General features: G+C 40.3%; 1 protein-coding gene across 2 annotated transcripts in view; it reads right to left on the reverse strand.

The window, feature by feature from the left end:
- The window catches only part of TIAM1 (TIAM Rac1 associated GEF 1), a 347,472-nt gene that overhangs the window by 75,522 nt on the left and 244,131 nt on the right, over positions 1-27,819 (reverse strand). For both annotated transcript variants that reach the window (XM_081076606.1, XM_081076605.1), the window contains 5 exons: positions 18,160-18,384; positions 16,021-16,206; positions 11,062-11,208; positions 8,595-8,669; positions 5,967-6,137 (listed from right to left, as the gene is read on the reverse strand). In XM_081076606.1, the coding sequence (XP_080932732.1) occupies positions 5,967-6,137; positions 8,595-8,669; positions 11,062-11,208; positions 16,021-16,206; positions 18,160-18,384 (804 nt within the window). The remainder of the gene's footprint in view (positions 1-5,966; positions 6,138-8,594; positions 8,670-11,061; positions 11,209-16,020; positions 16,207-18,159; positions 18,385-27,819) is intronic.

Raw genomic sequence — 27,819 nt, forward strand, 5'->3', positions numbered from 1 at the left:
TAATTTTCGTCGAACATGGAATAAAATTCCATGAGTATCTTATGATATGAAGGAACCAACTGAGTCACACCTTCACTTCTGCCTATCCGATTCATTTCATTCTTCAACACCAGTTTTGCAACAAAACCCATCAAACCACAGAGGCCCTTAAAACATACTTCCAAACATACACAGGTGATTAGAGAGGAAAAGTTACAAGAAAGGCAAGGAAGTATTGACAGTGATAGAAAAAAGCTGTGCCCAGGCAAAGTTGTTTTTTTAACCACATGGGGACACTGGGACAGTTGTTAACAGTTCATTTGCAAGCGAGTCAGTGTGAAGGCAAGACATTTGGATTTTTGTCTTATTTACATACACCCCAAGTGACAGTCCCTCAGGGGCAGCTCAGACAGGCATGTGTCCAACTTCGGAAACACACTCAATGACTTGCCCAAAGAAAACAATTCTAAAATAGTTAAGGGTTGAAATTTGCAGGACTTCTCCTTTGGTCCAGAATGAGTCAACTGATTTTTTTTCTATCTAGAAAGTCATCCTTGAATTATTAATATTTTGGAAAAAGCAATCGTGGCAACATGGTTTTATAAACAATCCTTAATATACATTCAAGAGGATGCATAAGGAAAAGTAAGAAAATGTTCCTCAAAAGTTAACATGGCAGCACAAAAATGTACCATAGAGAGACAATGTTTAAATCAAGCATTTTTTAAAGCATCCTTATCTTTTAGAGATTCATCCTAAAGTACTCATAGATAAAGATATGATGTCTGGAATTTGCTTCCAAAATAACCCAGAACAGGGGGTGGGAGTGAGTTAGTAAATAAATGAAACATAATTTGATAATCATAGAAACTTGGTGATGGATACACAGGAGTTTATTACATTATTCTCTACTTTTATATATGTTGAAATTTTTAATAAAGTAAATGTAAAATCTTTTCACACCCAAAGCACTACTGATAACTATTATGTCAATATAAGGTAAATTAATTTTCACTCATTTAATACTCTAAACTTAGCCTATCCCCACCCAAATAAAATGTTAAGGCCAAACTAAGAACATTCCAACAATTATTTCAATAAGTCATTCAAGCATGTTAAAAAACACACAAAAAACTCTAAAGTGTGCCAGACACTGTGTGAAGCACTGCAGATGTGGAAATTAATAAAACATAACTGCAGTCTTCAGGAGTGTATGTGGCCATGAGGAACTGGTAGGCAGAAAACGGGAGGTGGGGCAGTGGTGGTTTTGCTTTTTAAATAAATATACATACAAGGTAGGCATCTTGCACATTCACAAAAAGCACATTTCTAGGAAGTGGAAATGAGTTCCTGCTGAACACTTCGCAGAAGGATAAAGAAGTTTTCTATAGTGATTCTTGGAAACTTCAAATGGGTATCCTCTCTTGAGTAAAGTGACAGTTTGAGACCAGCACTTTTGGGTGGACCTGGGTTTTGGACGTTTGCTGTCTGTATCGAAGACCAAATAAATGTCCAGTGTCTGACAGACCCAGATTATTGAGGTGAAAGATAAAAAGGGTGGATGGGTAAGCCAGGGAAACTTAAAGCAGGGAAGTTTTACTGTGTGCTGTCTACTGCTTGTCAGAGAGCTGCTGAAACAACAACAAAATAATAATATTTAGGGTGATGAGATAAGCAAACAAAAGTTTCCCTTGCACAGATAGAAGCTGCACATGCTTCCCACCTACCAAGGTCCTCACTGAAATCTTTAATTAGAAGTGAAAATTTTTGGTTCACCATCTGTTTCCGATTGAGGTGGGAGGAAAAGAGAAATGAAACTCCATGGGGTCTTGGCCAACAGGAACAAATCCACTTGGAAACCTTATCATCATCATTAATAAACACTTTTTCGGGACACTCGCAGTGAGGCTGCCACTTAAACAGACTGTCTTCTGGAAATCATACCCAAATAGCAACCTTACCTAAGAAACTTCTGGTTCCTGAAACCCTGGTGTAAGAGAGGGACGGGCCACTGTGAGGCACCAAAGATCTGAGGGAGGTCCTGATGAAGACTGTGGAGATTCCCATCATCCCTTTAATGCTAATGTGCTGAAAACATTTATACAGATGTACACAGAATGATAAACAACGGTGGATGGTACTGGCGGGGCACCTCGCTTAAATTTTATAACAGCGAAAAAACTAAGGAGTGATAAATATAGTAATGTTATTAAGGGTGAGTCTTCGCACCTTCCTCTCTACAACCATATTTTTCAAACTTTTTAAAGTTACAATAATGTCTTCATAACTTTGAAAAATAAAAATGAGGACATGCACCAAACATAAAAATTATAACGGTCTTACTTTTAACCTGGGAGCCCTTAGTTCGGTCAGTTATCCTAAACATGGGACATTGGATCAATACACCAGTGTGTCTTCTCATTGAGGTAAATGTTGCTCAATTACGAGCCCTTGTTAGTCATGGCTAGTCTAACGGAAAGGGAAAATCCTAATGAATTAACTACATCAGATCATCAGAACCCTCAAGAAGAATTTCACGCTCCTCAAATTTCTGCAAGTCAATATCAAAGCAGGTCGAGCCACTTACCATACTTACAATACATCAACTATGTGCAAAAAGAATTCCAAATATCAATGAATATTTTAACACAGAAATTCTCAATGTTTGGCCTGCTTTAGATTTGTAAAAACATTCAAGAGAAAATTTCCTAACTCGAGAGAAATTCAGTCAGGAAAAAATTTAAACAGGAACAAATTTGTTTTCCAATGTATAGTTAGAGAGCATTTAATTCATTTTGAGGCAGTGCAGCCACAAATTATACCATAAGGTAAATATTACTGTAGAACAATTTTTAGTTTAGTTGGCATATTTTTTTTTAATTTGCATCTTACCACAACTACTTCAAAGGGTGGCATAGCAAAATACAATGTAGATCTTTTTAGTAAATAGTTTGAGCCAATTAAAATAAATAATGTAACATGACCTTCCAACCCACCATGTTTTGCTCTTCCATTTCTCTCCATATTCTTCCATTTCAGTTAAAGTTCTCAGGGAAATATAAATGCATGCAGTTTCTATAAACAGAAATACACACACACACACACACACACACACAGTGCTATTGCAGAATTTCCAGTGTTTATACTCCCCTTTCAAGGTGACCTTTTATTTTGTTTTAAATGTTAATGGTTATTAGAATATCCAAAGCCATAGAACAACATACTGAAGGCATAAAATAAAACTGATCCTCTGGTCACACATGAATAATAACAGTAAATATGAATGAATGAATTTTTCTTGCAATTATGTTAGTAATTGCAATGATCATAATATATCCAAAACCCACAGGCCAACATGGTTACCTACTATATTTAGTAACAATCATTTTTGTAATATCCACAACATGAACTGTACATGAAATGCAGATCTTGAAACATTTACTATACCAGAACTTGACTGGTGCTCAGATGGCAGATGACAAACTGATGTGAAATGATGTGGATCAGATAGAATAGGAAAGGGAATGAGCTGAATGCAAGAGACAGAAGAAAGAGATTGATTATTAAATATAGAGAGAGCATCCATCACCAACGTTCAGAATGACAATAAAGAAATGAAAGACAGACATTCTGACAATCTTTGTTATTAGTCCCTCCTTCCAAAAAAAAAAAACAAAAAAAAATGCCTTTAATTAGATCATTAATAACATATGGCACTGTTTTCCCCATTACCATGTTCGCTCTTAAGAATAAAACTGGCTCAACTAATTACAATAAAGTGTTTTCCAAAAGAAGAAGCACCTAGCTCCGAACACACGATAATTTATCCTACATGGGTGATTTTCCAGAGGCCAGTTTCTTAAAGTGCACACCAAAGTTTTCCATTTTTAAACTCATGAGACATAAGCTTCTTCCATACCATACTGTTTTGGTCTTTACTTCTATGTTTTTGGCAAAAGACCTGAGGATCCAGGAAAAATTAGGTGGAATGACCTTTCATTGTTCGAAAAAGGAATCTGTATCCTAATGAGGCCATCAAAAACTTTTCAAGGGACAGAAATAAGCACTTTAGAGGGGAACAGGTCCAACTCACTAAGTGGCAGTGACTTTATTATTCCCTATTCCTTTAGTCTCTATCAAAGCAAAAGCTTGAAAAGTACCTAAAATTGGGCAAATCACTATTTTCCCCACTCCCTTTTCAAATTTCCACCAATCAGTGTTACTGGAAAACTCTGCTCTAACCTCTGATTCCTGAATGAGTCCAAGGCCAATGCACACAGGAGGGTCCAAAGCAAAGCGACCACCTGGAACCTGCTGGAGGTTAGCTCATAAAAAACCGCCAGAGTCCTACTTTCGACACCTACAGCTGCAGTTCTGAGAGTCTCTCCCACAGCTCTGCAGAATATTAATGGGTTTCTAAAGAATCATGCTAATCTATAAATAAAAGAATGCAGAAATCCTCAATAGACCAATTTTGTACAGTAATTAAAATGAAAAAATATGAACAGAAATACCATTATCTCCAAAAAGCTAGAACGTGTGTACAGAAAGGATTCAATGCATGTAACAGTGTATCATTTATTTTTAACACCTATGTGGGGGGTGATGTTAGTTTTGCCCTCTACTTTTCCTCCACATAAGAGTATCCAAAAGGCTTATGTGAGCCAGACTGTTCCACTTCCCCCAACTCATATAAAGAGCCATATTTTTTTCTTTACCAAAGGCCCTAGTGATTTGCTTAAAAAAAAAAAAATTGCTGATTGTAGTGCAAGTTACTCAGCATTAATAAGCCACTGTGTTGAATAAGGAGGTCCTAAAAAATGTCACTGGATCCATCCAGCTTCTTCTAGGGCGATATTATGATGGAAAAGGTTTCCACTTCTCCTTTAGTGGCCCAAGGTAGATTGTTTCCCTCCCATGAGGATATATTCTACGGACCTTTCTTATGACCTTCCTTCGTGATGACTGATGTGGATTCTGACAGTTCCTGTGACCATCCACCTGACACAGAGGGATATACCTTCGTTTGGAGTAACCAGATGTGGCTCAGGCCCTCCTTTGCAACTGAAAAGGATTTGAGCTCCGTCAAGGAACTAAGGCTCTGAGTCTCAGCTTCTCCATCTGTATAACAGGGAAGTATCAGCTCTTTCTCAGACCTGAAATGACTACTAAATAAGACTATTAATGCTATTAATTATGTAAAAGTAAAAGCAGGTACCACAGTAAGACAAGCTCCTTTCTTTCCTCTTTCCCTTCTCTCACTCAAGGCCATTGATCTGACCACGCTTCAGGAGGGAAAAAAATTAAACTAAGTTCATCTTGAAAAAGGTCAAGAAGTTTCTACAGCTTAAGGTGCAAGTAGAGAAAGTGAGCTTTTTTTGTTACCCAAATCATTTCTTACCAAAAAAAAAAAAAGGAAAAAAAAGATGCTAATTATGTGTTCAAAGGAAGAGGAATTTTGCATCACGGAGATCAAACTTATATTTATTTGAGTTTTTCCCTACCCTAAAAATGGCCGTAGTGCATCAGTTACTGCTAAGGGGCAAGTTACAAACACTGCACATAATATGACACTATTAAATACCCATATGTATGTGCAGGTAGAAAAGAGAATGGAAGGGCAAACCCCAAAAGGTTTACAGTGGTTATTTCTAGATTTTGCGAGAAAGGGTGGCCTTAATTGTCTGCTGTGTTCTTGACCTCAATTTTCTAAAATGTTTGCAATGAGCCCAGAAATATGCTTATCACAAATCAAAAACACACACTGAAAGAAGCTACTTAAAAGAACACCTCTCCTCCCAAAGGTGAAGAATTCACTTAAGTCTGCATCTTATCACAAAGGCTTCCAAAGCTGGTCTGAAATGAGATGGAGGTGCGCTTGAAAGCACCTTCCTCTCCCACAAGCCTCTGAGTCTCCATGTGTGCCTGGGAAGATCCCTCTATTCCATCCGCTCTTCTCAAAGAAACAACCCCAAGAAGCCTCATACCTTGCAAATCAGCTCCAGGGTGTCCCTGGCAGTGTCTCCTGGCCGGACGACCGTCAGGGCTGGCTGGTTATTTGGCAGACAGAACCAGGATGGAGTGAAATACTCACAGACCCAAATGTCACAGTCAGGATTGTGCTGGTGGACGCTAGGTAAAACCATCTCTTTCTCCCTCTGCAATAAGAAATAAAGTTAGCAGAGCAGCAACAGTTGCTCTCTAAAGATCTTAGGGCCCAAAGAAGAAGTGGTGGCAGTGGTAAAAAGTAAAAGGAAATCCTCAGAGAGGAAGAAACTATTGACAAATGAGTTTTTTGACAGGAGGATTTCTCAGATAGGAGGCAGACCTCACACCTGATCCACGACATACACAGGTGGGCATTGCATAAATAAGTGGGTACCGAAATTTGAAAGGAAGGAAGGAAGGAATGAAAAAAGGGGCCATCCATTCAATTCAGCTTTATTGTTAATGGCTTTCCACAAACCCATTTCCAATTTATAGCAGAGAATTCCAAGAGCAAAAATGTCTGCCATGTTAGCTCTGTGTTTCAAAGGCAAGCGAGGCCCCAAGGAAATTTTTAAAGAAAAGAAGATGTTCTAGGACTACCTATTTACAAGTAGCATCATTTGGGGGCTCGAATTTGACCTGAAGCACAAATCTGAGAGACAGACAGCTCCATTCCCCAGATGAGGTTCCCAGAACTTCAAGGATGAGCCCTGCAGCCTTCTTAGGCTGTAGCCATCACTCCATCCTCTACCCATCACTCTGCCTGAGGGTCAGGAGGCAGCACCAAGTTTGTAAGGATGGGAGAAGATGTGTCTTAGGTACACATTGAGCAGCTGGGTCATGTCTAAGCAAGTTAAACAGCTAAAACAGAAAACACTTCATAGACTGATGAAATATTAGGACCCTCATCTCCTTGAAATAAGCAAAGAAAGTAGGCTAGATTTTGGCAATGTAAAAGTAATATTGATTGTCGACATGTGCTAATTAATAAGCCTTGACTATTAGTTTAAAACCAGGCCACTGATTGGTAAATACCTATCTGCAGATGACCCGGAGCAAGGCTGGTATCAATAAATTACTAGAAGCCGCAAATTTCCAAACAAAAGCCAAAGTGGGACTGTAACAACTTCCATACATAAAAGAACAGATCCCGGAATGGGACAAGTATTGTTGTAAAGGCTACTAAACTAAATTCAATTGAGAAGAAAATTTCAGCCCTGCCATTGAATGCTATTGCGATCGCAGATAAACTAAACCCCAGGAAAGGAATTGTCGAAAAGTATCCAGCTTGCCTAAATCCCATTAACTATAATTGAAATCTTCCCACTCTGTCCCCACGGGCCACATTTAATAAGTGCCCCCTAGCACTGGATCAGCCCAAGTTTTGCATCTAAACTGCTCTTTGAGGTACAAGGCATTCTAGACAAGAAGTAAGTGGGATAAAGAATTACCTTGGGGGAAAAAAAAAGCAACACAGAAATCAATGGCAAAACTTTTGCAGTTTCCAGAATCTGTGCCTGGAGAGGATATCCCAACATGAAAAGTGCACTAATAATGATATGCAGGATAAATTAGATGACTTCAGAAACGGCTACATTAACATCAAAAATTATACCTGAATTCCAATAGGATAGCAATTTAATGTCATCAGAAACAGAGACGGATGTAAAGAGAATGCGACGTAAGGGTATTTCCAAGGACAACTGCTTTTGTATCCATGATGACATAATCCAGGAATAGTTTGGGTGTGAAAGGGAGAAATGGCTTCCTAGAGGCCACTCTTCTCTCCTCCCCCTCCCCGAGCCGGAACACCCCACTGCACTCTGGTTTCATCTAGAACGTGGATCTGAGCCACTGCTGACCACCCCTGCTTGGTTGCATGGCAACCAAGTGCTGAATTCTGTCATATTGATTCTGAGCCTAAGAATCAGAGGATCATACAGGTCACGTTATCAACATCAGAATACCCAGAACAAAGACGCTGCTGGTATCATTATCAGGGTCTTAAAACTCAGGATTATTCATTTATTTAGACGCTGGAAAAACGTGGTCTTGGGGGAAAAAAATCAATGTTCTTTATGGGGCTTCAATCCGAGCAGTTTGAAAGCCCCTTTTAAGTCCAAGCATGAGAATGAAAGTCTGTGAATCTTTAATTGAATACTTGGGAAGCAAATGCTTTTATTTATTTATTTTTTTAAAGAATTTACTATCACAACAGTTCTTTGAAATCAATAGGAACAAAATTGCACGTGTGTGCAAAGAGGGAGGGCAAAAAAAGAAAATTCACTTCTTGGAAATGGAAGTTGCATATAAAATGAATTCTCAATGGCATGTAATGTTCGACTCCCCAGAAGTCAAATTTCCCCTTAAATTCTGGACGGAAACTTATACATTCAAATGATAAGTATTCAAAATGTTATGTCAGCAGGAGTATGTTCTTATGGTGATCACGAAAACATAAGACGCTTTTCCATGTCTTGTTGACCTGTTACATAACTTCAAAGAACTGATCATTTCAGGTTTTAATACTGAGTCTACTTAATTTTAGGATCCCAAGAAACTACTGCATTCTGTAATGTTGATGTACTCGTGGTACTTTTAAAAAAGAAACATGCGTTTATTTTTACCTTGCCATCTGGAACAGTGTCATCAAATATTCCCTCTAAAGATTTCTTTACAGCGTCAGTTCCCTCACCAAACACCTGCAAACACAAAGCAGCGTGTTAAGAAATCTGGGCAAGAGGGCAAATGAAACATGGGGAGGGGAATGGAAAATGGACATGCCTATTAGAAAACATCACGGAAGTTTTCAGATCCGCCTACAGGAAATCCTAAAGCAGGTAAATAATTTACAGTAATAGACCATGAAAAACATGTTCCTCTACCTAGATCACTTCCCACATCTTTGACAATTAAAAAACAAAGTTTGCTTTTGATCTGAATAATTCACCTAAATTTAAAGAAAATAAACTCGTGAAAGCAATGAATCACGATGATTCGTTCACGATGAAGAATTTCTGCTACAGACTTATATACCTGACCAGATAGCTATCAATAATAATCAGTTTGCCTTTTAATACCTCTGTTCAGTAGAAACTGAGACTGTACATTCATATATTTTTAACCACAACGCTACAGAAAATTTTTTTAATATATAAAACAGAAATTCATCTATTCTTTGAAATTTAATGAATCCTGCTAACTTAAAAGATATGACTAAAATCATAACAGGGTTAACGATGCCACTAGGTAGTCAAAACCTAAACACGTGGACATGAGAAATTTTAACATATATCAGCTCTCAATGAGCATGTACTGTCAGGATAATATTCATATACACAAGTAAGAAAAAGCCTTTGCCCCCATGCAAATGATATTTAAAAAACCATAAAATTTTTGTCCAGTTCGAAGTCCTGAATTAAGTAAATTTCTATTGATATGCTTATGGTAAAGCAAGGAGATTTTTGTTTTGTTTTTTTTTACTCTTACTTTAAGAGAGAATAACAAGAATTGCTTATGCGATAGTATATCGTCCTTGGACTTTTAAAAAGTGTGAAAACATTCTCTTGGATTCCTTTAAATTCAGTCATATATTTCAGCAGCCATGAGCTGTGATATAACCTGGTGCCGACAGAGCTGAAGCACAGAAAGGAACTAAGGCTTTGGATGGAAGAGAAGTTCAAACTCAGCTGCCAACTGCAAAGTCCTGACGTATATTTATAGCGGTGGTCTGAGCCAGCTGCACTGACAGAGGGGGCATACCAAAGTCCACCACCACCTCCCAAAAGGAGGGGAGCAAAGCTGATGGTTAATGTCCTCCTTTTGCAGGTGTCATCAAGGGCCACCAACTCTTATATGATTTATCTGATGAAACACTGACTTCCCTCCAAACTTTTTCTTCTTCAGATTTACATAGAAGCAAAACCCATGGTAGCAAACTTGAGGTTCTACTCTCCCCAAGACCACAGAACAAACTGCATGATGGCTCAGCCTCAGGCTCTCTTATCATTTGCTCATCTCATCTCCTTCAAGTTCCATCAAGGATACAGACACCCCAGGTTTAAATGAGTGCGGTGGTCAGCAAAGGATTTAGCATACCAGCTTTCAGGATTTATTTCTCTTTTATTCACATTTCAGTCCTTAAGTAAACGAAGGGCTGGAATCGTCAGAAAAAATAATAAGGGATCTTTTTATCGAATCAGTCAACAGACTTCTCAATTTGCATAAGGGCTCAGAGTGAACAGGGCAAATTGGCAGTCCTTGTCATGACCTCCAAAACGCTTGAGGCCTCATTTTCCAGTCACTGCAGCCCATGTATTGGACTTGTTTCTTCTCCCAAAAGACAAATACCCATGCTCCTTCAGTCCCTAAAGGCTGAAGCACTTCTGGAGCAAACTCGTTTCTCAAAGCCAAAGAAGAATGACAGTGACAATGGAGAGAGTTTTTCCTGGAAGTAACTCCAGCAGGAAAGTGGCCTTGACTAGTAAAGGAGTAAAATTAATGAGGTCACGGCACACAGTTATCAGAGGCACGACAATGCACTATTGTAGGAGGAGCCATTCGGGAGGTTCCGAGATCCCATTCAGGCCCTACCTAGTATGTGGGTAGAAGAGTCATGGCAGCAAGTGGGCACAGGGGCTGCCCACTTAATGTCAACCTCACAAAGTCAAGGGCAAAGAAGTAGAATTCCCCGGAAGCTGCCTTTGATCCAGTGCCAGAGGCAGCTTAAAAGTCTCTGTGCTCAGGTGCCCACTTAGCTACCCCATCCAGCTCTGCTTTTTTCAGAAGACTCCAGAGAAACTGTGAACTTTGTGTAGGTCTGTAATTAACCAGGGTTTGGAAAGGATGCAGGTGGGAGACTGGAGCTTGGTGATAGACTAATAGCAGAGTTCATTGTTAGGGGTATACAGTAACTATTAAAAGCATCTACCACAAATAACATCTTCATGTCAGCTAGTTGATTTTAACTAACACTGAGTGTCAATAAAGCGCACACACATACGCACACACGCACACGCATACACAGGCATCGGAAAGTGAGATGTCCGTGGAAGCATTCTGTGTGCTGGCTTTTTCATCCACCCTGGAACCTACCTGATTGATGCTTGGACGTCCCTGTTTCTTTTTGGAGGTAGTGTCCAGACCCCAAAGGGAAGAGAACCTGCTCCTTCGTTTGCTTGTGGATCTGGACATGGCCTGAGTTCGCCGCCTGACTCCAGTTTCACCAGTGCGTGCTGCCACCTGAGGACAGCAAGGCAGAACATCAACAAGAGATGTGTCAGGACCACTCACCTGTTCTTTAAGGACCCCATGACCTCTCACCCTTCAAGCATATATACGAGGACTGGGAGGGCCCTTCCGGGATTCAAAATGCAAATGAGAGGTTGGCAAACTCAGTCATTGTCGGAAATCATCAGTAAAATTACATAAAAATAGTAATAGAATATATATGTGATGTTTCTAAGAATTGGATACCCCTCTAGTCACAGACTTGAACTCTTCCAACAAGTTACCAAGTTAAACTAACCATACTTTCTTGAGATTCTCCCTCAAGTGTTACAAGGCTGTTTCTTCACGCTAATGGAAAATGGTGCCCGAATGTCAGCACAAAGAGCGAAACACCGCTTTTGGTTCCTGTGATGCTATACTAAATCTCAATTTATCAATCACTCCTCTTTAGTTTTCTCAGAATTCCATAAAATCATTTTCCTTATTAGGGAAGTGACAGTTGTCCTCCAATATCATTCTTCCTTCAGCCCCAGTCACAGAAACCCCAAATGGAGCTGAGCATATGGCCACCCAAAGTTGACTTATTTCCCATGGGCTTGAGACAAAGTCTGGTCAACAGGAAGTAAGTAAAAGGTTTATTTGCAATTCTAGGAACCGGCCTCAAAAAAAGAGGGGGTTCACTTTCCCCCTTTCCGATGACAGGAAGGGCCATATGTTAGCTAGTCTAAGACATCTGGATAGAAGCCTTTTCAAGGCTGGCAGAACAACAAGACAGAAGATCTTGGATCCATGAAGACGGTGAAGCCACCTCACTAGCCTCACATCCGCCATGTTTAGGTGAACGAAGAATAAAAGTTGTATTTTGTTTAAAAAAAAAGGGGGTGTGAAGCTAAACTTCATTAAGATATTTGCAAGGTGCCAGCAACCTAGGCAAGTAGTTTAGAAGGCAACACTCCACATTTAAATCTGTGATAACTGCTCCAGTAGGTGCTGAATCTCTGCAAGGACTCCATAAAGTGCTTCCCACGCAAACACGCAGACTTGAACTTTATCCTACAGGTTGCAAGCAAAGTCCTAGGAACTTAAGGGAACTTCTGCCAGGACGTCTCAATAGGCCACCCACGGGCTCTCCTTTCAAAAAAGGGAGTGCCAGGAGGTATAGCGAGTCAGACTTGAAATGAAACTTCCCCACCCGCTCTTTGTTGCTAGAGGTGAATGTCTTGGAGCCTACTTGTCAGAGACTCCCACACGGGCAACTCCCAATGTGATGGTTGCCAACTGGCAGCATTCTCGGGGATAAAACACTGTTGGGTACACAAGGGGCCTCTCCAGCAGTCAGCAGGTTGTTTCAAAGGCATGCCTCTTGGGGGTTTTCAGGATTAACAGGGAAAACACCCTGGAAGCCCCATGAGTAGATTGGCAAAGACCCCCACGCACATTAAAAACAGGAATCAAAACAGTTTTTCTGCAAGGGTATTAGGGGGAAGCGTTTGGTCCCAAAGGAAAATAGGAAGGTGAGGGGGCTGAGAGGTCTTGTATTTTCTCGGCTTAGAACATGAGAAGACCCAGATTAGGGCATGTACCAATGTGGTATCCAGACAATGGTGGGAAAGCTCTATGAGAAAGAGCCGTAATCTACAATTATACTTAAGGTGTTGTGGGGAACAAAAATCACAAAACAAAAGGCACATCTTTACACTAAATATGGAAGCATTTTCTCTTCCCTATTTTCATCACTCTCTAAGTTAAACATAAACAAAGGCTGTAAAAGAACGAATTGTAATGTGCTGACATACATATGTGCTCCCACGACTGGCAGTTTCAGTTAATCCAATCATCACAAAACGGGTAACAGCCATTGAATAAATGGTGCTAAAGGCAAAAATCATAGAGAAAAAAAATGCCCCTTTGGTCCCATAGCTATCGATCTATTTATAAATAGATAAATCAATCCATAAATAGATAACACATATGCAATATATACAGGCAAACACACACATATACACATATCAATATATATCACTGTTTACTTTCTTCATAGCATATATCAATCAATATCTGTATTTATTGTGCTGATTTAATTGCTTACTTATTTATTATCCATTTCTCCCACAAGAATATAAGATTTATATTATATTATGTTATATTATATTTAAAAATATAAGACAGAAACTCTGGGCTGTTTGCTGCCATAACCCTAATCATGAGGGCAGTAACTGACACATGCCGAACACTCACATATATGTGTAAATAAACATCAAAGCAAAAGCAGAAATCCTACATAACACGGTTACAATTAAACAGTATTCTTTAGTTTACCATTTTAGGAAAACTGAGTCTGGAAGAGAACCATAAATATTCTCAGTTACCAGCTGACCTGTTAGTCTGTTTAACAAATGGGCACTTTATTTAAGGTTTGTAGAGTAACTGTCCTACACTGTTGGGGGCCTTGTAAACTGCCAACAGAACTGCTCCTCCCAAGACAATAGTGACTCAAAATGAGCAAAGGGATTTAGAAAAAAAAAAGGCTGGCAAAGAGCTCAAGAGTTTCTCAACGATCTTTGCCTGGACAATGCCTCCCTTTGTGGCTGGAACCTGATGACTCTATCATTCTGCTCATCTGTGCAAACAGGAACAATGATAACCTTCTTTCAAAGAGCACAGCGGGGACCCTTCAGTTAATTACTGCAAATCACTGAGCATCATGGGAAGCCCTCCTGGTGACTGGTACTTAAATTGTAGCTCAAATCTCCGCCCCGAGCCCTGTAGCCCTCACACCTCCTCTTCCCATGCCCCTCACTTAAAATGGGGGGAGGGAGGGGATGTCTGGACAAAGGCTAAATTGAAGAATGTTTCAACCCCAAGAGGAAAAAAATTCCCTGGGGTCAAATGACCAGGGGAGGAGAAAAAAATAAATATCCAATAAATCAGACTGTAAAACACCCTGCCTGGGATCTCCGACAGGCACTGGAGTAACAAACAGGAACGGATACCCAACAGGCTTGCCTAACTTGTTCTGTCTGAAATGAAACCCCTGATGGAAAAGAGAAGTTTGCAAGGACACAGAGACACACAGATTTGCACCACGGATGCAGCTCACAGCAAAAGGAACAGAGTTGTCCACTTGGAATTAACTGTTCTTCTTTAAAATTACCAACCGAAACCCCTAAAAGCATTACTAAACCCCCACACCCCGTCTTCAAAAGGCCAGCGCATCAAAAGAAAAGTACACACAAATCACAGATACTGAGATAGAGGAAATTAGAAGGTCTGAAGACAAATTATGGAGGGTAATACAGTGGCTTTTACTTCCCCTTCTCAGAGAGGTTAGTTCCAATGACTTTGAAGGAAATAATTAAAGCACAGAAGTTTTAGGCAGACAGCAAAATTATTTTCTCCCGAATCCATCAAACCCAGAAAGAGGTAAAAAATCATATGCTCTAGATTTAGTATTAAACTGATACCATTTCACTGGCATCATGAGCTACCTTAATAAAAATGCTCCGTCAATTTATGACATTCTTACAAGGAGGTAAATTAACACTTTTATCCCAATATTTTTGCAGGATGAATAGGCAAACTGAAATTTGTCTAAGTTACAAAGGAGTGTCGAGGTCTGCGAGAAGCAGTCCTAGAGCCACAAACTGAAAACCATTTGCAAGATTTATTTAACACAGAACTTTGGCCCATCACCACTGAAAAAACAGGACGTGATAGCTGTATGGAGAGGTGGTAGCCAAGGAGACCAAGAGCTGAGCTGTAATTAGCAGAACAAATCAGGATGCCAGTTTTAATAACTCCAGAAATTGGTTTAAGACTTCTTTAAAAATGTAAATCTACGCTAATTATCTGAACGATGATGCTAACCTATTTATAAAGAATACAAATGCCTCTGACTGAATTACAGCCCCGAATTCAATTGAAGGGTCCAGCTGACAGAGCAAACCAAGAGCCACACAGCTAAGGTTTTCCAAAGCAGTTTCTGGCACCTGAGACTTCACATTTAATTCCGCAGCAAATGTGCTAAAGTGCAATACATTTTAAGTGGGTGTTGACTTGGCTACGGTAAAACCATATTACTCACATAGCAATTTTTGAGAAGAAAGGAGCCAAAGGTAGATAAAGCTGTTCGCAATTTAGCAAGTACATGAAATTACAGATTACAAGCACAGGACACAACCATACAGTCTGCTGCTCTGGAGATCAGGTGGAAATTCTCTTCCCCAAGCAAATACTTTCTTTAGGCTGGTAAGTCATGGACGGTCTTTGTTTTCCTCTAAAGCATTAGGTATTTATGGCCATGAAAACTATGATGAAAATAAAATGAAAAGGGAGATCTCCAAAGAGATCTGTCTTTAATATATACTGTACGCGTTTTCACGTTTGCAAGTGAGAGAGAGAGAAAAAGCGAGAAAGAGAGAGAGAGAGAGAGAGAGAGAGAAAATACATTTATCAGAGAGCTCTCCACTTACCATTTCCATAAGGTTAATATGAAAATATATATTTGGGTTGAAACAGGATCCTGCCTAAAGATGACATAAGTTATCAACAAACAGTACCTGCAAAGAGTCTCTTAAGACAATACCTTTCATATTTTTTAGCACAATAATTTAGGCCCCATCAAAGGAGGCTTAAGTAATAAATCTCACAATAGAGTCAAAGGAAGAATTGCATCCACTGCAGAGAGAAGACATGTCAGAAATCCACACACAGCACTAAGCTAAAAAAAAAAAAAGAAAAACACTATAGAGACTCTTACCAAGTCCTGCCCAGGATTAATAGTCCAGATGACTATTTTTCAAAAGTACACCAGCTGCTACTCACCAGGGCATGAAAAGATGATACAGAAAAGATTCCAACACGTCCCATTGCCACTTTCGTTGGTCGGCTTGCAAAAGCAAGTAGCCTCTTGGGATTTGGCAGCTCCCCACCTTGGAGGCTAGCTAAGTAACACCGGTAACGAAATAGGTCCATTTGGAACTGCTCGAGATTTTGCTCCCAAACAAAGATCTACAGTGGTGAAAATAAGGGAAAAGAAAAGGTGAGGAAAGGGGGAAACAAGTGTTAACTTTATCTTACACAAATGTTATAAAATCTATGTGTTACAAAGGTCTTTATTTTAATCCTTAGGGATAAACAGCAGCACTTAGCACTTACCCTAAGTGTCTTAGGTAATAGCAGATCAAGTATTACTGTTTTCAGTGCCTACGTGTTTTTCTGCAAAGATCTATAGCCATAAACTTGGAATGACCAATAGAAAGTATATCATTAGTTGCTCTGTGTCATCCCATCATAGATTTCATGTTTGCAGGTATTATAGGTCCATCAGCTCCAGACTCTGGGCCACAAACCCACGGCAGAAGAAGTAAAAACTGTGGGATTTCCAACACTGGAGAATTATATGACTTACCAAGAGGTGGCTTTTCATAAGAAGACAAAGAGAAGAAAAGTAAGGTGAATTAAAGATCAGAGGCAAATAGATGGAGAGGTTTTGGAAAAGAAGACGTTCTTTTTGGTAGAAAAGTACAGGGTGGGAAGTGGAAAACACTAGATGATGGACACCCAGACCCTGGAATATATCGCTCAACCATACGATGATAGCCAAGATATTTCCTCATTTCTCAAAGTGGCAAAATCATACTGACCTCCTAAGGCTGATGGTGACGTTTAAATAAGATAATGGAAGAGTAAGACTTGGTAGAGGGTCTGGCATATAGTGAGGGCCAGTTGTGTTAATAACCATGTTATGGATAATGATGAATGGTTGATATCTACTTTTTTACTTCGACTTAAAAGACAGTATTAGTGCACACACATTTTCATAGCACTATTCACAAGAGCCCAAACGTCGATACAGCCCAAATGTCCATCAACAGATGAACAGAGAAACAAATTGTGGTGTATATGGATAATGGAATAATATTTGGCCATCAAAAGGAATGAAGTACTGGTACATGATACATGTGGATCAACCTCCAAAACATTACACTAAGTGAAAAAAGTCAGACGCAAAAGGTTACATATTGTGCCATTCCATTTATATGAAGCCCCCCAAAGTTGGTAAAACCATAGAGGTAGAATGCCAGGGGCAGAGAGGAGCACCTACTTACTAGGTACGAGGTGGGGTGGGTGGGTGGGTGGGGACGGGTTCCTTTTGGAGTGAAAGACAATATTTTGGAACTAAGCAGAGGTTCTGGTTGCTCAACACTGTGAATGTGCTAAATGCCATGAATTGTTCCCTTTAAAATGGTTAATTTTATTTGACATGAATTTTGCCTCAATTTAAAAAAGATATACAGGGTCAGAAATAGAAGGAAAACATAGAGGGAAAGAAATACAGAAGACCACATGCTGTCCAATGTCATCAACTGTTCAATTATTTAAACAAGATTTATTCACAGAATTACTTCCTAAACATTAGGACAGGACAAAGTTTCAAAGCATTACTAGGTGGCCACTGCAACTTTGAAACAATTGAGTAAAAGGCTAAAATGCCCTGGGTTATCTCATTAAATAGTTCCTTTTCAGCATGAAATATACTTATGCTGATAGACAGCAATTATATATACACTTTTTCAAATGCACTCTACCTTTTCTAAATTTAGAATGCTGAATTTATTGGAGTCAGGAATGGACCCCCACTGCAGTGAGCTCCAAGTCCACCCGATATCGTGGGGAATGAAAGTTCAGACTTTCCAATTACACAGATACCCGAGAACAGTAAGCCATCGGTGGGAGTGGGGAGGCTCCTCTATTCGATTTCTGTCTTTTATTCAGTGTAATATTGTTCCCTTTAGCTCGTAACAATCAATGGGGAACAATGGGTGAGGAAAACTAACAGTCACAATAAAGAATTTAGCAGCGTGGATGACAGGCTGACGGTGAGATAACCAAGGAAGTCTCACGATCCCAAGGCGGAGACATAACCGTGTCGCCCAAGTCTAAACACAGAAGAATGATTACCTGATCTAATATAGTTTTCTTCTTCTTGGAATCAGTGACCGAAGACAGCTGCATTTCACCCATTTTCTTCATCTTTTCATCCATATCGATCTTTTGTTCCAGTTTTTTGATTTCTGACTTTAGGAGTCGGAGAGTGTCCTCTTTGTGGTGATGCCTGGCGACCGCAGCTGCACAGGCTGAATGGATGGCGGTGATCCAGTTTTCCAGCTCCGTCTGGCTGGTGGTCTGCAAGGGGGGAGGCGGGGGCCAAGAACAAACAACCACCTCTTAGGTCACTGGAAATGAACTAGTGCATTTCCAGAGAAGCAATGGCTGGGAGTCAAGGTGACAGGTCTAGATAACCCATGGGGAAGGCTAACCTTTCTGATCTCCTCCTTCAGATCATTAATAAGTTAGTCTTGGGTCAGACAGCACCATCACCAGTCCCCAAGGGCTGTCCGCATGGTGGACTGAAGCCCCCATCCATGTGTGCTCACCCAGTGTACTAACGGAACTCACTTGTTGCGGTGGAATAAATGCTTATGTCCCCCCATCCCAATTCAAACACTGAAATCCCACCCCCCAAAGTGATGGTATTAGGAAGTGGGGCGTTTAGGGGATGATTAGGTCATGAGGGTGGAGCCCTCATGCAGGGGATTTGCGCTCTTATAAAGAGGCCAGAGAGCTAACTAGCCCCCTTTTGCCACAGGATACGGGAGGAAGATGCCATCTATGAATCACAGAACAGGCCTGACCAGAACCCAACCATGCTGGCAGTCGGATCTCAGGCATCCAATCTCCAGAATGGGAGAAATAAATTTCTGTTGTTTACAAGCCACCCAATCTACACTAGTTTGTCACAGCATCCCAAACTAGGACACCTGTATCTGTGGTAATTCTACCCAAACAGCTTCGTGTCTAGTTAAGAGGGTTGCTATAAAGCAAAGGTCAGTTTTCGGAGAGGACCAGTCAGTTCCAAGGTGAGGGTGAGGCTGAAGGACATTACTGGCCAAGGAGCATGCCACAGCCCTGCCCCCAGTGAACCGCTGTGACCCAAATCCAAAGATCTTATGGCAGACTTAAGCAGCAAGGACACATTTAGGGTTGGGGAAGTAGTTCAAGGCAGCCAGGGGACACCTGGGAGCCTCTAGGGATAGGAGGCTGCACTCCAGGAACTAAGACTGGCTGGGTCAAAGGGGGATTTCAAGAAAACGTTGGGTGACACCTGCCAATGGTCAGCCTACCTCAAAGTGGGATTGCTGTGACTCAGGGTGCTCTGAAAGCAAAAGTCGGGGAATCATTTGGGGGAGACAGCTCACGTGCAATAACATGCTATTACTAATTCTTTAGGAACTCCATCAATGAGTATTTGTAAGTGCAGAGGTGCCAGACTTCTCCAAGTGTCCTCTTAAGCCCAAAGAAGTTTCATAAATGCTCGAAAGTTAGCTCATCTGAAGAAAGGGTTCATTCGGCCTCTTCAGTACTAAAGTAGCTGCCAGCATCATTATCCATGCACAAAACACTTATTTTTTTTTTCCTCTCTGATGTATCTTCTAAGTTTCCTAACTCATTTGAGTGATGGTTTGCAAACAAGTTCTATTAACCCCACCCACACGTAACATTGGCAACTAAAACATAAGGCAAGGCACCTCCGCAGGTGTCTCTATTATTTCTAGATCCCATTTCTATAACTCTCCAGTTTTGTATTGTGCAAAAAAGCTACATCAAATAATACAAATGGTGTCTGCCAAAAGAGCCACTGTATACTGGACAGACCAAACAGTCCAGCAATTACTTTATAACAAAATCACTGCCCGTGTCTAAAGAAAACCTCATACAGTAGACATTCTCATAAAGAAACAGTGTAAGTACCACCTGATAAAGTAAATGGAATCATTTTGTTAGACTGAGTAGGAGGGGAAGAGATAAAGACATTGGAATTCAAAGTAAACACTTGTAGGTAGGGAAACTTAAAAGGAAAATGCACATGTCTGCATATGAGATTCATCTTTTTTTAAAATTTTACTTTCATTACATCCCTATGACTTACTCATCTTATAACTGGAAGTCTGGACCCTCTGGCCACCTTCATCCATTTCTCCCACCCACACCTCCCTTTACCTCTTTAACAGTCAAGGATTCAGCTTCAAATTGTTAATATTAATCTCCTCTTAGAAAGCAATCATCTTACATTTTGTCTTTATGTACTACTTCAAAGTCACTCAAGAAAAACAGAGTTTAAGAGCCTCCCACATAAAACAAAACCACCGTGCTTGTTCCTGCCCAGAGTACAACTAAAATGTGTGACCCTGGAGGGTCTCAGTGTCTCAACGGCAGTGGGTATTTCACTAAGTAGGGTTATTTCTCTCCTTTCTTATTTATTAGAGAGGGAATCAGCACAGATGGAAACACAATCTAGTATGGATTCTTTTCGAAAAGAAAAACTTCCAAGAAAAAATACCAAGTGTTGGCAAAGATAAGAAGCAAGCAGAACTCTTCCGTACTCTCAGCTGGAGAGGAAACTGGTGTAATTGATGGACAGCTGCTTGGCACTCACTACCTACTAAAGATGAAATACACGTATGACTTATGACCCCGAAAACGCACTCCTGGGCATACACCCAAGAGAAATGCATGTAGATGATCACCAAAATATATGTACCAAAATGTTCATAGCAGCACAATTTGTAATGGGCAAAAGTGGAAACTCTCCAAACCCCTGTCAACAGTAGAATGGATGAGTCACGTGTGGTAAAACCACACAGTGGAATAGGACACAGCAACGAGAATGAAAGACCAGTAACTACATACCACCATGCAGAGAAACCTTACACACAGAACACTAAGGAAAAGAAGGCAGACACAAAAAATCATGGAATGTAGGGTTCTATCTATACCAAGTATAAACACAGGCAAACGTTGATATATACTGTCACAGTTGTTTGGTGGGGGTGGGAGAAGGGGTAGCACCTGGAAGGAACCACAGGTCATGCTCTGTTTCTTGGTCTTGGTGCTAATTATCTGGGTGTCTGACATGAGTGTCACAAGGTTGTGAAACACCATCAACATGTATACTTTTCTGTGTATATATTATACTTTAATAGAAAGATTTTTCTTAAACCCTTCCAAGATATATGACTCTAATACACATAATTTTTCTATCACTTTGCTAAAAGTTATACTTGAGATTCCATTTTTCTTGTCTCCACAAGATTGTGAAGGAAGTTCCAGACAGTATGACGCTTTCAGCGTCACTTTCATGGTTCCTGGAGGCATCTGATAAGTTGCTGGTTCCTTGAGCACACTTTCCCCTTTGTATGCACAGTTCAATGGAAACAAGGAGCTTTTAGACTTGAGGGGAGCTGGTGTTTTCATCCATTTTCAAAGGACATTGTGGGGGCGTTTCAGATAAAATCCATGCAGAGTCAGCACGTGGCCCTAAGCAGGAGAGGCTGTGTGTCCTGTAAAAGTGCCTGGCACTCCGTGCTCAGTGGGAGGTCCATTGCCACACCCCCAAGAAGCTCCTCACTCATCTCTGCCATACTGAGGACCCTCTACCCCCAAACTCTCCCCCAGCCCAAGAGAGGAAAGGAACTACCTACAACCCTGACATAATATCTGAGGAACAGATGGAAAGATCTTAAACTCCTGATACAAGCTCTGCTAAATACGACATACAAACTTAAAAACATAAAATAAAAATATTCATCTAGAAAGGGCCCAGGTGACCATTTCATAGACGGAGAAACTAAACCCCAGAAAAATTTGGGATAGCACAGTAATTTATTATAAAACCCAATCTCGACCAATTCTGTATGTTTTTTTTAACATGCCACAGTGTTCCTAACCTCTCCCAGCTCCCCCGCCTCCAATAGCTCTCATCAATTGTTCTACAAGCCTAGCTACGGAGGTCATTACTGTTTTCCACTCACTATTTTGAGCTTGGGACACAGGAGGGTGGAACTTGCTTCGTCCCTTTGAAGTTAAGCGTGGCCATGTCACTGGGCTTTGGCCAGTGAATTGGAGTAGCAGCAACATGTGTCACTACTCAAACTTCATGGCCAATGTCCATCAAAAACATGGCAGGAATGAAAAGGTATGTAAAGCCAAAGAGACTTGAGGGTTGCTCCTGATAGCAGCATAATCTAACCCGTGCTGACTGATACACTAGCAGGGTAAGAATTCCCTTTCAAAATAAGGGATGCTTAAAAAAAAAAAGTCTCTATGAGTATCTATCTGCCACCTTCTGAAGAGCCACCGTCCGATAAATTCTGTAGAACGATAGCCTTTTGCTCTCCTCCCTTACTGAAAGGTGAGCCCCTTCTTCCCTCCACCTATGGGGATCTCGGCCAAACTCAGCCAAGCAACACACTCCATTCTGACATCAGAGTTTATGTTTGCCTTCCAGTTAGGAAGTAGAAATGAAAGAAGCTGATACCAGTCAATGAAGCTAAACATCCTCTGAGAGGTGCATACCCTGGAATTCACTTGCTTAAAAGAAAGGATGATGGTGGCTGCCAAGAGTCAGGGGATGGGGGGCATGGAGAGTTAGTGTTTAATGGATACAGAATTTCAGGTTTGCAAGATGAAAAGAGTTCTGGAGACAGATGGTGATGATGGCTGCACAACAGTGTGAATGTATTTAATGCCACTGAACTGTATTCTTAATAATGGCCAATGTGTATGTTGTGTATATTTTTACCATAATTAAAAATGTTTAAAGATAAAATAAAAGGAAGGGGGAGAAATACCAAGCCCCATAATGTAGAGAAAGATCTACAGAAAAGTACACTCAGAGCTTTATGAAAAATTTAGCCATCAGCCCTTTTAACCATTATTGTGCTTCAAGCCTCCAAACTCTTTTAAAACCTCTCAGTGGCTGAAGGTAGTTCCATTAGAGAGAATGCTTGCTCCTGCTATTCTACTGAAATAAAACAGTAGTCTCTGTCATTGTCTATCATTAAGCTAAATCAATTTCTAAGAAGCACAATTCACTAAGTGAGCTTTTCCATGGAGTTTGGCATTTTCCGGTGGCATACATGGAGCTAAGAGGGTAGGCAAGGGCTACACTTACTTCTGTCAACAGCGAGGTAAGTAAACTCTTGAAACATTTCGTGGCAGTTTATAGACTTAACAACTCAGAGCAAATCACAGCAGATGACTAACCTGACACAAAGTTTTCCACTGTGGCCTCGCCAGGATTTAACTTCTGACACGCTACCAAAGCTTTTCAAAGGCGCTAACCTTGCATCACCTTCTTGAACCAGGCAAGTTTAATCTTTATCAGAATCCAGTGGTCAAAAAGGCAGGAAGGAGAGACCACCCAATGGTACCCTTTCGACTTCCCCTACACCCATCACCTTCCATTAAACAAACAGCAGCAGACAGGTAGAGTGGTGAATTTTGTGGTTCTTCCTTTGCCTTCTGGGGATGCTATAAATACTGTATAAAGTTCAGTGAGGGGAATAAGCAAAGTTCTTGCCAACAGAGGAATATAATCAGCAAAAAATGCATTTTGCAAAAGAGCCCCTTTGAGTGCAGGGTTAAGACGAAGTTCAGGGCTTCATTATGTATTTAAAGTGATGTAGCTTCAATTATCCATCCAACTGAAGGGAGGATCCTTGGTGGTTTAGATAATCAATGGCTTACGTGAGTGGCAGGAAAAGGGTAATTCAATTTCAGCAAGAGAAATACTCCAGAATATATGCCAGATCTAGGAAACTAAAATTTGGGATAATTTGATTTTATAGAAGCACAAGAATAATTATAAAGGAGGTTGAACTTCCTTTTCTCCATGAGAAAAGACCAAAAAGGAAAAGGAACAAAGTTATGTGTGTCTGAGGGGCTTGCAGGAAATAAAGTTCCTGTGTAAATTCTTGAAAGTCTTTTCTCATTGGGTCTGTGTTGAATACATTTCAGTTTTATTTATACAAGGCTTAATTAAGCTATCCTTTTTAGTATCTGTAAAGAGAATTCTAGATGTTACCCATAGCTGTAATATGGGGTTATCCTCCACCATAGGAGAAACTCACACAACTGGTCACCCCTCCTGCCCGCACCCATCCAAGGTGAATTCTATGGAGAAGAGAGGCTTTAGACTCCAGAAAGCCAGGTACAAAAGGAGAAACTTCTGCAAACGGAAATTTAAATGAAAGCCTGCCCAGTGCATGGCAAAGGCAGGATTTGTCTGTGGCAAAGCTGAGTAGCCCCGAAGAAAAAGCCAATAAATATTGTCAACAGGACTCCCTCAACAAAAGGCCTTGTCATCTGTTGATGTTGTAAAAGTCCCCAGGAGATAACAAAGTTCACTGAGGATATCCAAGCCCTTTGTGGTATCTAATGCTTAAATATGATCACAGTCAAGTATCACCTGGCATTTGATGAAAGCATCCAGCATGAAAGGCAGAGACCAAACCACACAGAAGAAAATGGATCAGAAGAGAAAGAATGTCTAAAGCCAAGAAAATGTCCTGAAAATCTACATAATCCTCAGAGACACAAGAGAATCTAAAGCTAGAAACAAACAAATGCATAGGTTACAATGAAAAAGGAACAGTGAGACAGAAAGGAGGAAAGAGGGAGAGAGGAAGAGGGGAGGAGAGCAGGAAAAGTGGGAAGGAGAGAAGGGCGGGAGGGAAAAAGGGAAGAAGCAGAGGGAGGGAAAGATTTTAGGAATAAAAAAACACAATGAAAATTTCAGTAGAAGGCAAGTCACTATGAAGAATCAAAACATTAGTGATAAGGAAATTATTCTAAAGCTACAAAAGTGAAAATAAAGCACAAGCAAGATATTCAGAAATGAGAATGATATCAGAAAAATAAGTGAACAAAAGAGAAATGATTTCCAAACCAAAATTCGAAATTACTCAAATATTATTCAAATAAAAGTAGAATGAAGACATTTTCAAATATGAACCATTTGGTAGGAAGTTACTACAGGTTGTTTTGTTTTGTTTGTTTGTTTGTTTTAATAAGAAAAACTTGCAATCCAGGAATTTAACCAGGGTGGGGAAGGGAAATCACAGGTGACTGTTATATACGCATGAGGTCTAGAGAGAGACCAGATAGGAGAAGGATAAAAGGCCAGGGGACAGCAGGCTCCTAACACGTTGGAGATTTAGAAAATACTGCTAAGTGACCAGGAAAATAAGCAAATTGAGCAGGAAACAAAAAGAAAAAGGAAAAAAGAGGCAGTCTTAACTACAGGAACAAAACAAAAAGTTGGTTAAGAAAGGAAATAAAATGATAGGACACTATTTAGTTGAGTAGATAATACTATTTATGTGGTCATAGCAGCATAGAAACATTATAACAACATAACAGGGACTGCTGATTTAATCCTAAATTGCCATATAACTACATAGGAAGATGAGGAAAGAAGAATTTGTATATCATAGAGCTAAACATTCATGTAACAGAAGAAAGAAGAATTTGTATATAACAGAGCTAAACATTCATGTATTGTAACAGAAAATTGGTAGTTAGCATCTAACGTCAAACAAGAAATAGTATAAGTATGTTAATGAGAAAGGAAGGTAAATGGAAAAAAAAACAAACAAAAACCCAGCTAAAACAGTTGAGTATACTTGCTTTGGGGGAGTCAGGCTTGGGGGAGAGGGTAAGGAAAGATGGGAAGCGAATTCCATTTTACATCTTTACGTCTTAAAGTTAATTGAACTTCTTAAAACTATGTGCTCATATTGACTTAATACAACTTTAAAATAATGTAAAAAGAAAGACATATACTGTCAGTGACACCTTATTTGGATGATACATAATCGCCTACAAATTATATACTAAAATGTAGACTAGCCACAATTATACCTCTGCTCTATCCTTTTAACATATGTGAGAAAAACCTGTGCACACACTAATAACAACAGGCCATGTACTGTAAATGATGACCAGTCCTGAGTATTGATTTTACATTTCAACACCCACACTCTCCATCAATACTCTCCTAAGAGCTAGGCCAATGGGGCCCCATACTTTAAAAAGTCTCCCTCTGGTGCCTGGAAAAGGCAGTTTCCAGGAGGGATCCCCATACACTTCCTCCCCTCAGGGAGCTCTCTGACCCTGTATCTCATATGTGCTATCAATAAGAAACCCTAAGGTGCTCTTGGATATAAGTCTATGGCTTAGTAGTCATTCCCACTAGTTAATCTGGTATTTCTTTCACTAGATTGCATGACATTGAGCCACCAGAGCAGTGCTGACAAGGGGACCTGGGATGAGTCAAATTCTTTATATAGATACAGAAATATTGCTTGGGTCTCCGCACATCCTCGAGTCGACCCTTCTCCACAACTAACCCTTGCCAAAACCAAAGGTAATATTTCTGAAGTGTCTGGCTAGAGGCGGGCAGCTTGAGGCAGCTAGGGGACTTGGCTACAGACTAAGTCAACACTTAAACCAACAAAGACCAAACATTCAGCTTACCGTACCTGCAGATAATGTGAAGTTAAGAGGGCTATAAACACTAGGGAAGATCAAATTAGGATCTTCTAAAGATGATCTAAGCAAGTTCATTAGAAGGAAAAGAACCACAAAGACAAATTTTCAATAAGGTAAAGATAAGTTCTGCATTTGGTGTTTTTGAAGAAATCTACTAAAATAAAGTGGACAACACCTTGTTGGGTAAGAGCTGATGTTGAGTGCTTGATATACCACAAGCTCGTGATGACGCAACAGAGTGCTGTGGTTTCTAATAAATTAAGGAACTGGCATAAGTAATGGGGAGGAAGTGGGAGCAGCAGGAACCCACTGCAGGCTGCACACGGCAGACCACCATGGGGAACAGCGTGTTGGATTCTGCAACACGCTTACAAGGAAGAGGAGAGAAGTAAATCACAGGGAGAATGGATCGGAAATCTTAGGTGGGGTAGCCAAAATCGGAGACGTGGCAGGAGGCAAGTAAGGGCTGTTTTCAAGTACTTAAAAAGTTATGAGAAAGAATGAGCAGGCTTGTTTTGGATTCTGGGGGAGAATTTAGAAACAAAGGGATATGGCAACAGTCACCAGAAAGAATGTATTATCTCAACAGGACAGAGAACTTTCTGGAACTTGGAACTAGCTAACAAAGCAGATGGTTGAAAAGCTAGGAGCTTCCTGGGCATGGAAATGGTTATGCAATGGGCAGACTGACCAGCGGTCACGGGCCTTGCAGAGATGGTTGCTTATCTTCAGAGGGAAACTGGACTTTATTCAAGTCCAAGATGTCAAATCCCCTCTTTTCTACCAAGTCTACTTGATGCCTCCTTTTGAAAGATGATTTCCAACTTTTCCCCCAACCTGGCTGCACTTATTCGAAGCATGTGCCAATGACCTTTGTCAAGTCTGACACATAGAGCCACACGTCGTCACTTTAAGATGCTCTCCAGACCCCAATGAAACTCAGATCCTTAGACTTTCACAGGGAAGCCACACTCAACTTCTGGAAAGATACTTATTTAAGAGGAGCACAGAATAATAGACTTTTTTCTTTATAATTAAAAAGATAACTGTAAGGAACATTTACTGAGCATTTGCTCCCTTCACTTGCATTATTACATTGAATCCCCCATTCAATGTAACGGTATCCATACTTACTACAGTGTTTCCCAGAAAATAAGACCTGGACGGATATCAGCTCTGATGTGTCTTCTGGAACAAAAATTAACATAAGACCCAGTCTTATTTTAC

The sequence above is a fragment of the Rhinolophus hipposideros genome, assembly GCF_964194185.1.
Source record: "Rhinolophus hipposideros genome assembly, chromosome: 2".
Classification (NCBI taxonomy): domain Eukaryota; kingdom Metazoa; phylum Chordata; class Mammalia; order Chiroptera; family Rhinolophidae; genus Rhinolophus; species Rhinolophus hipposideros.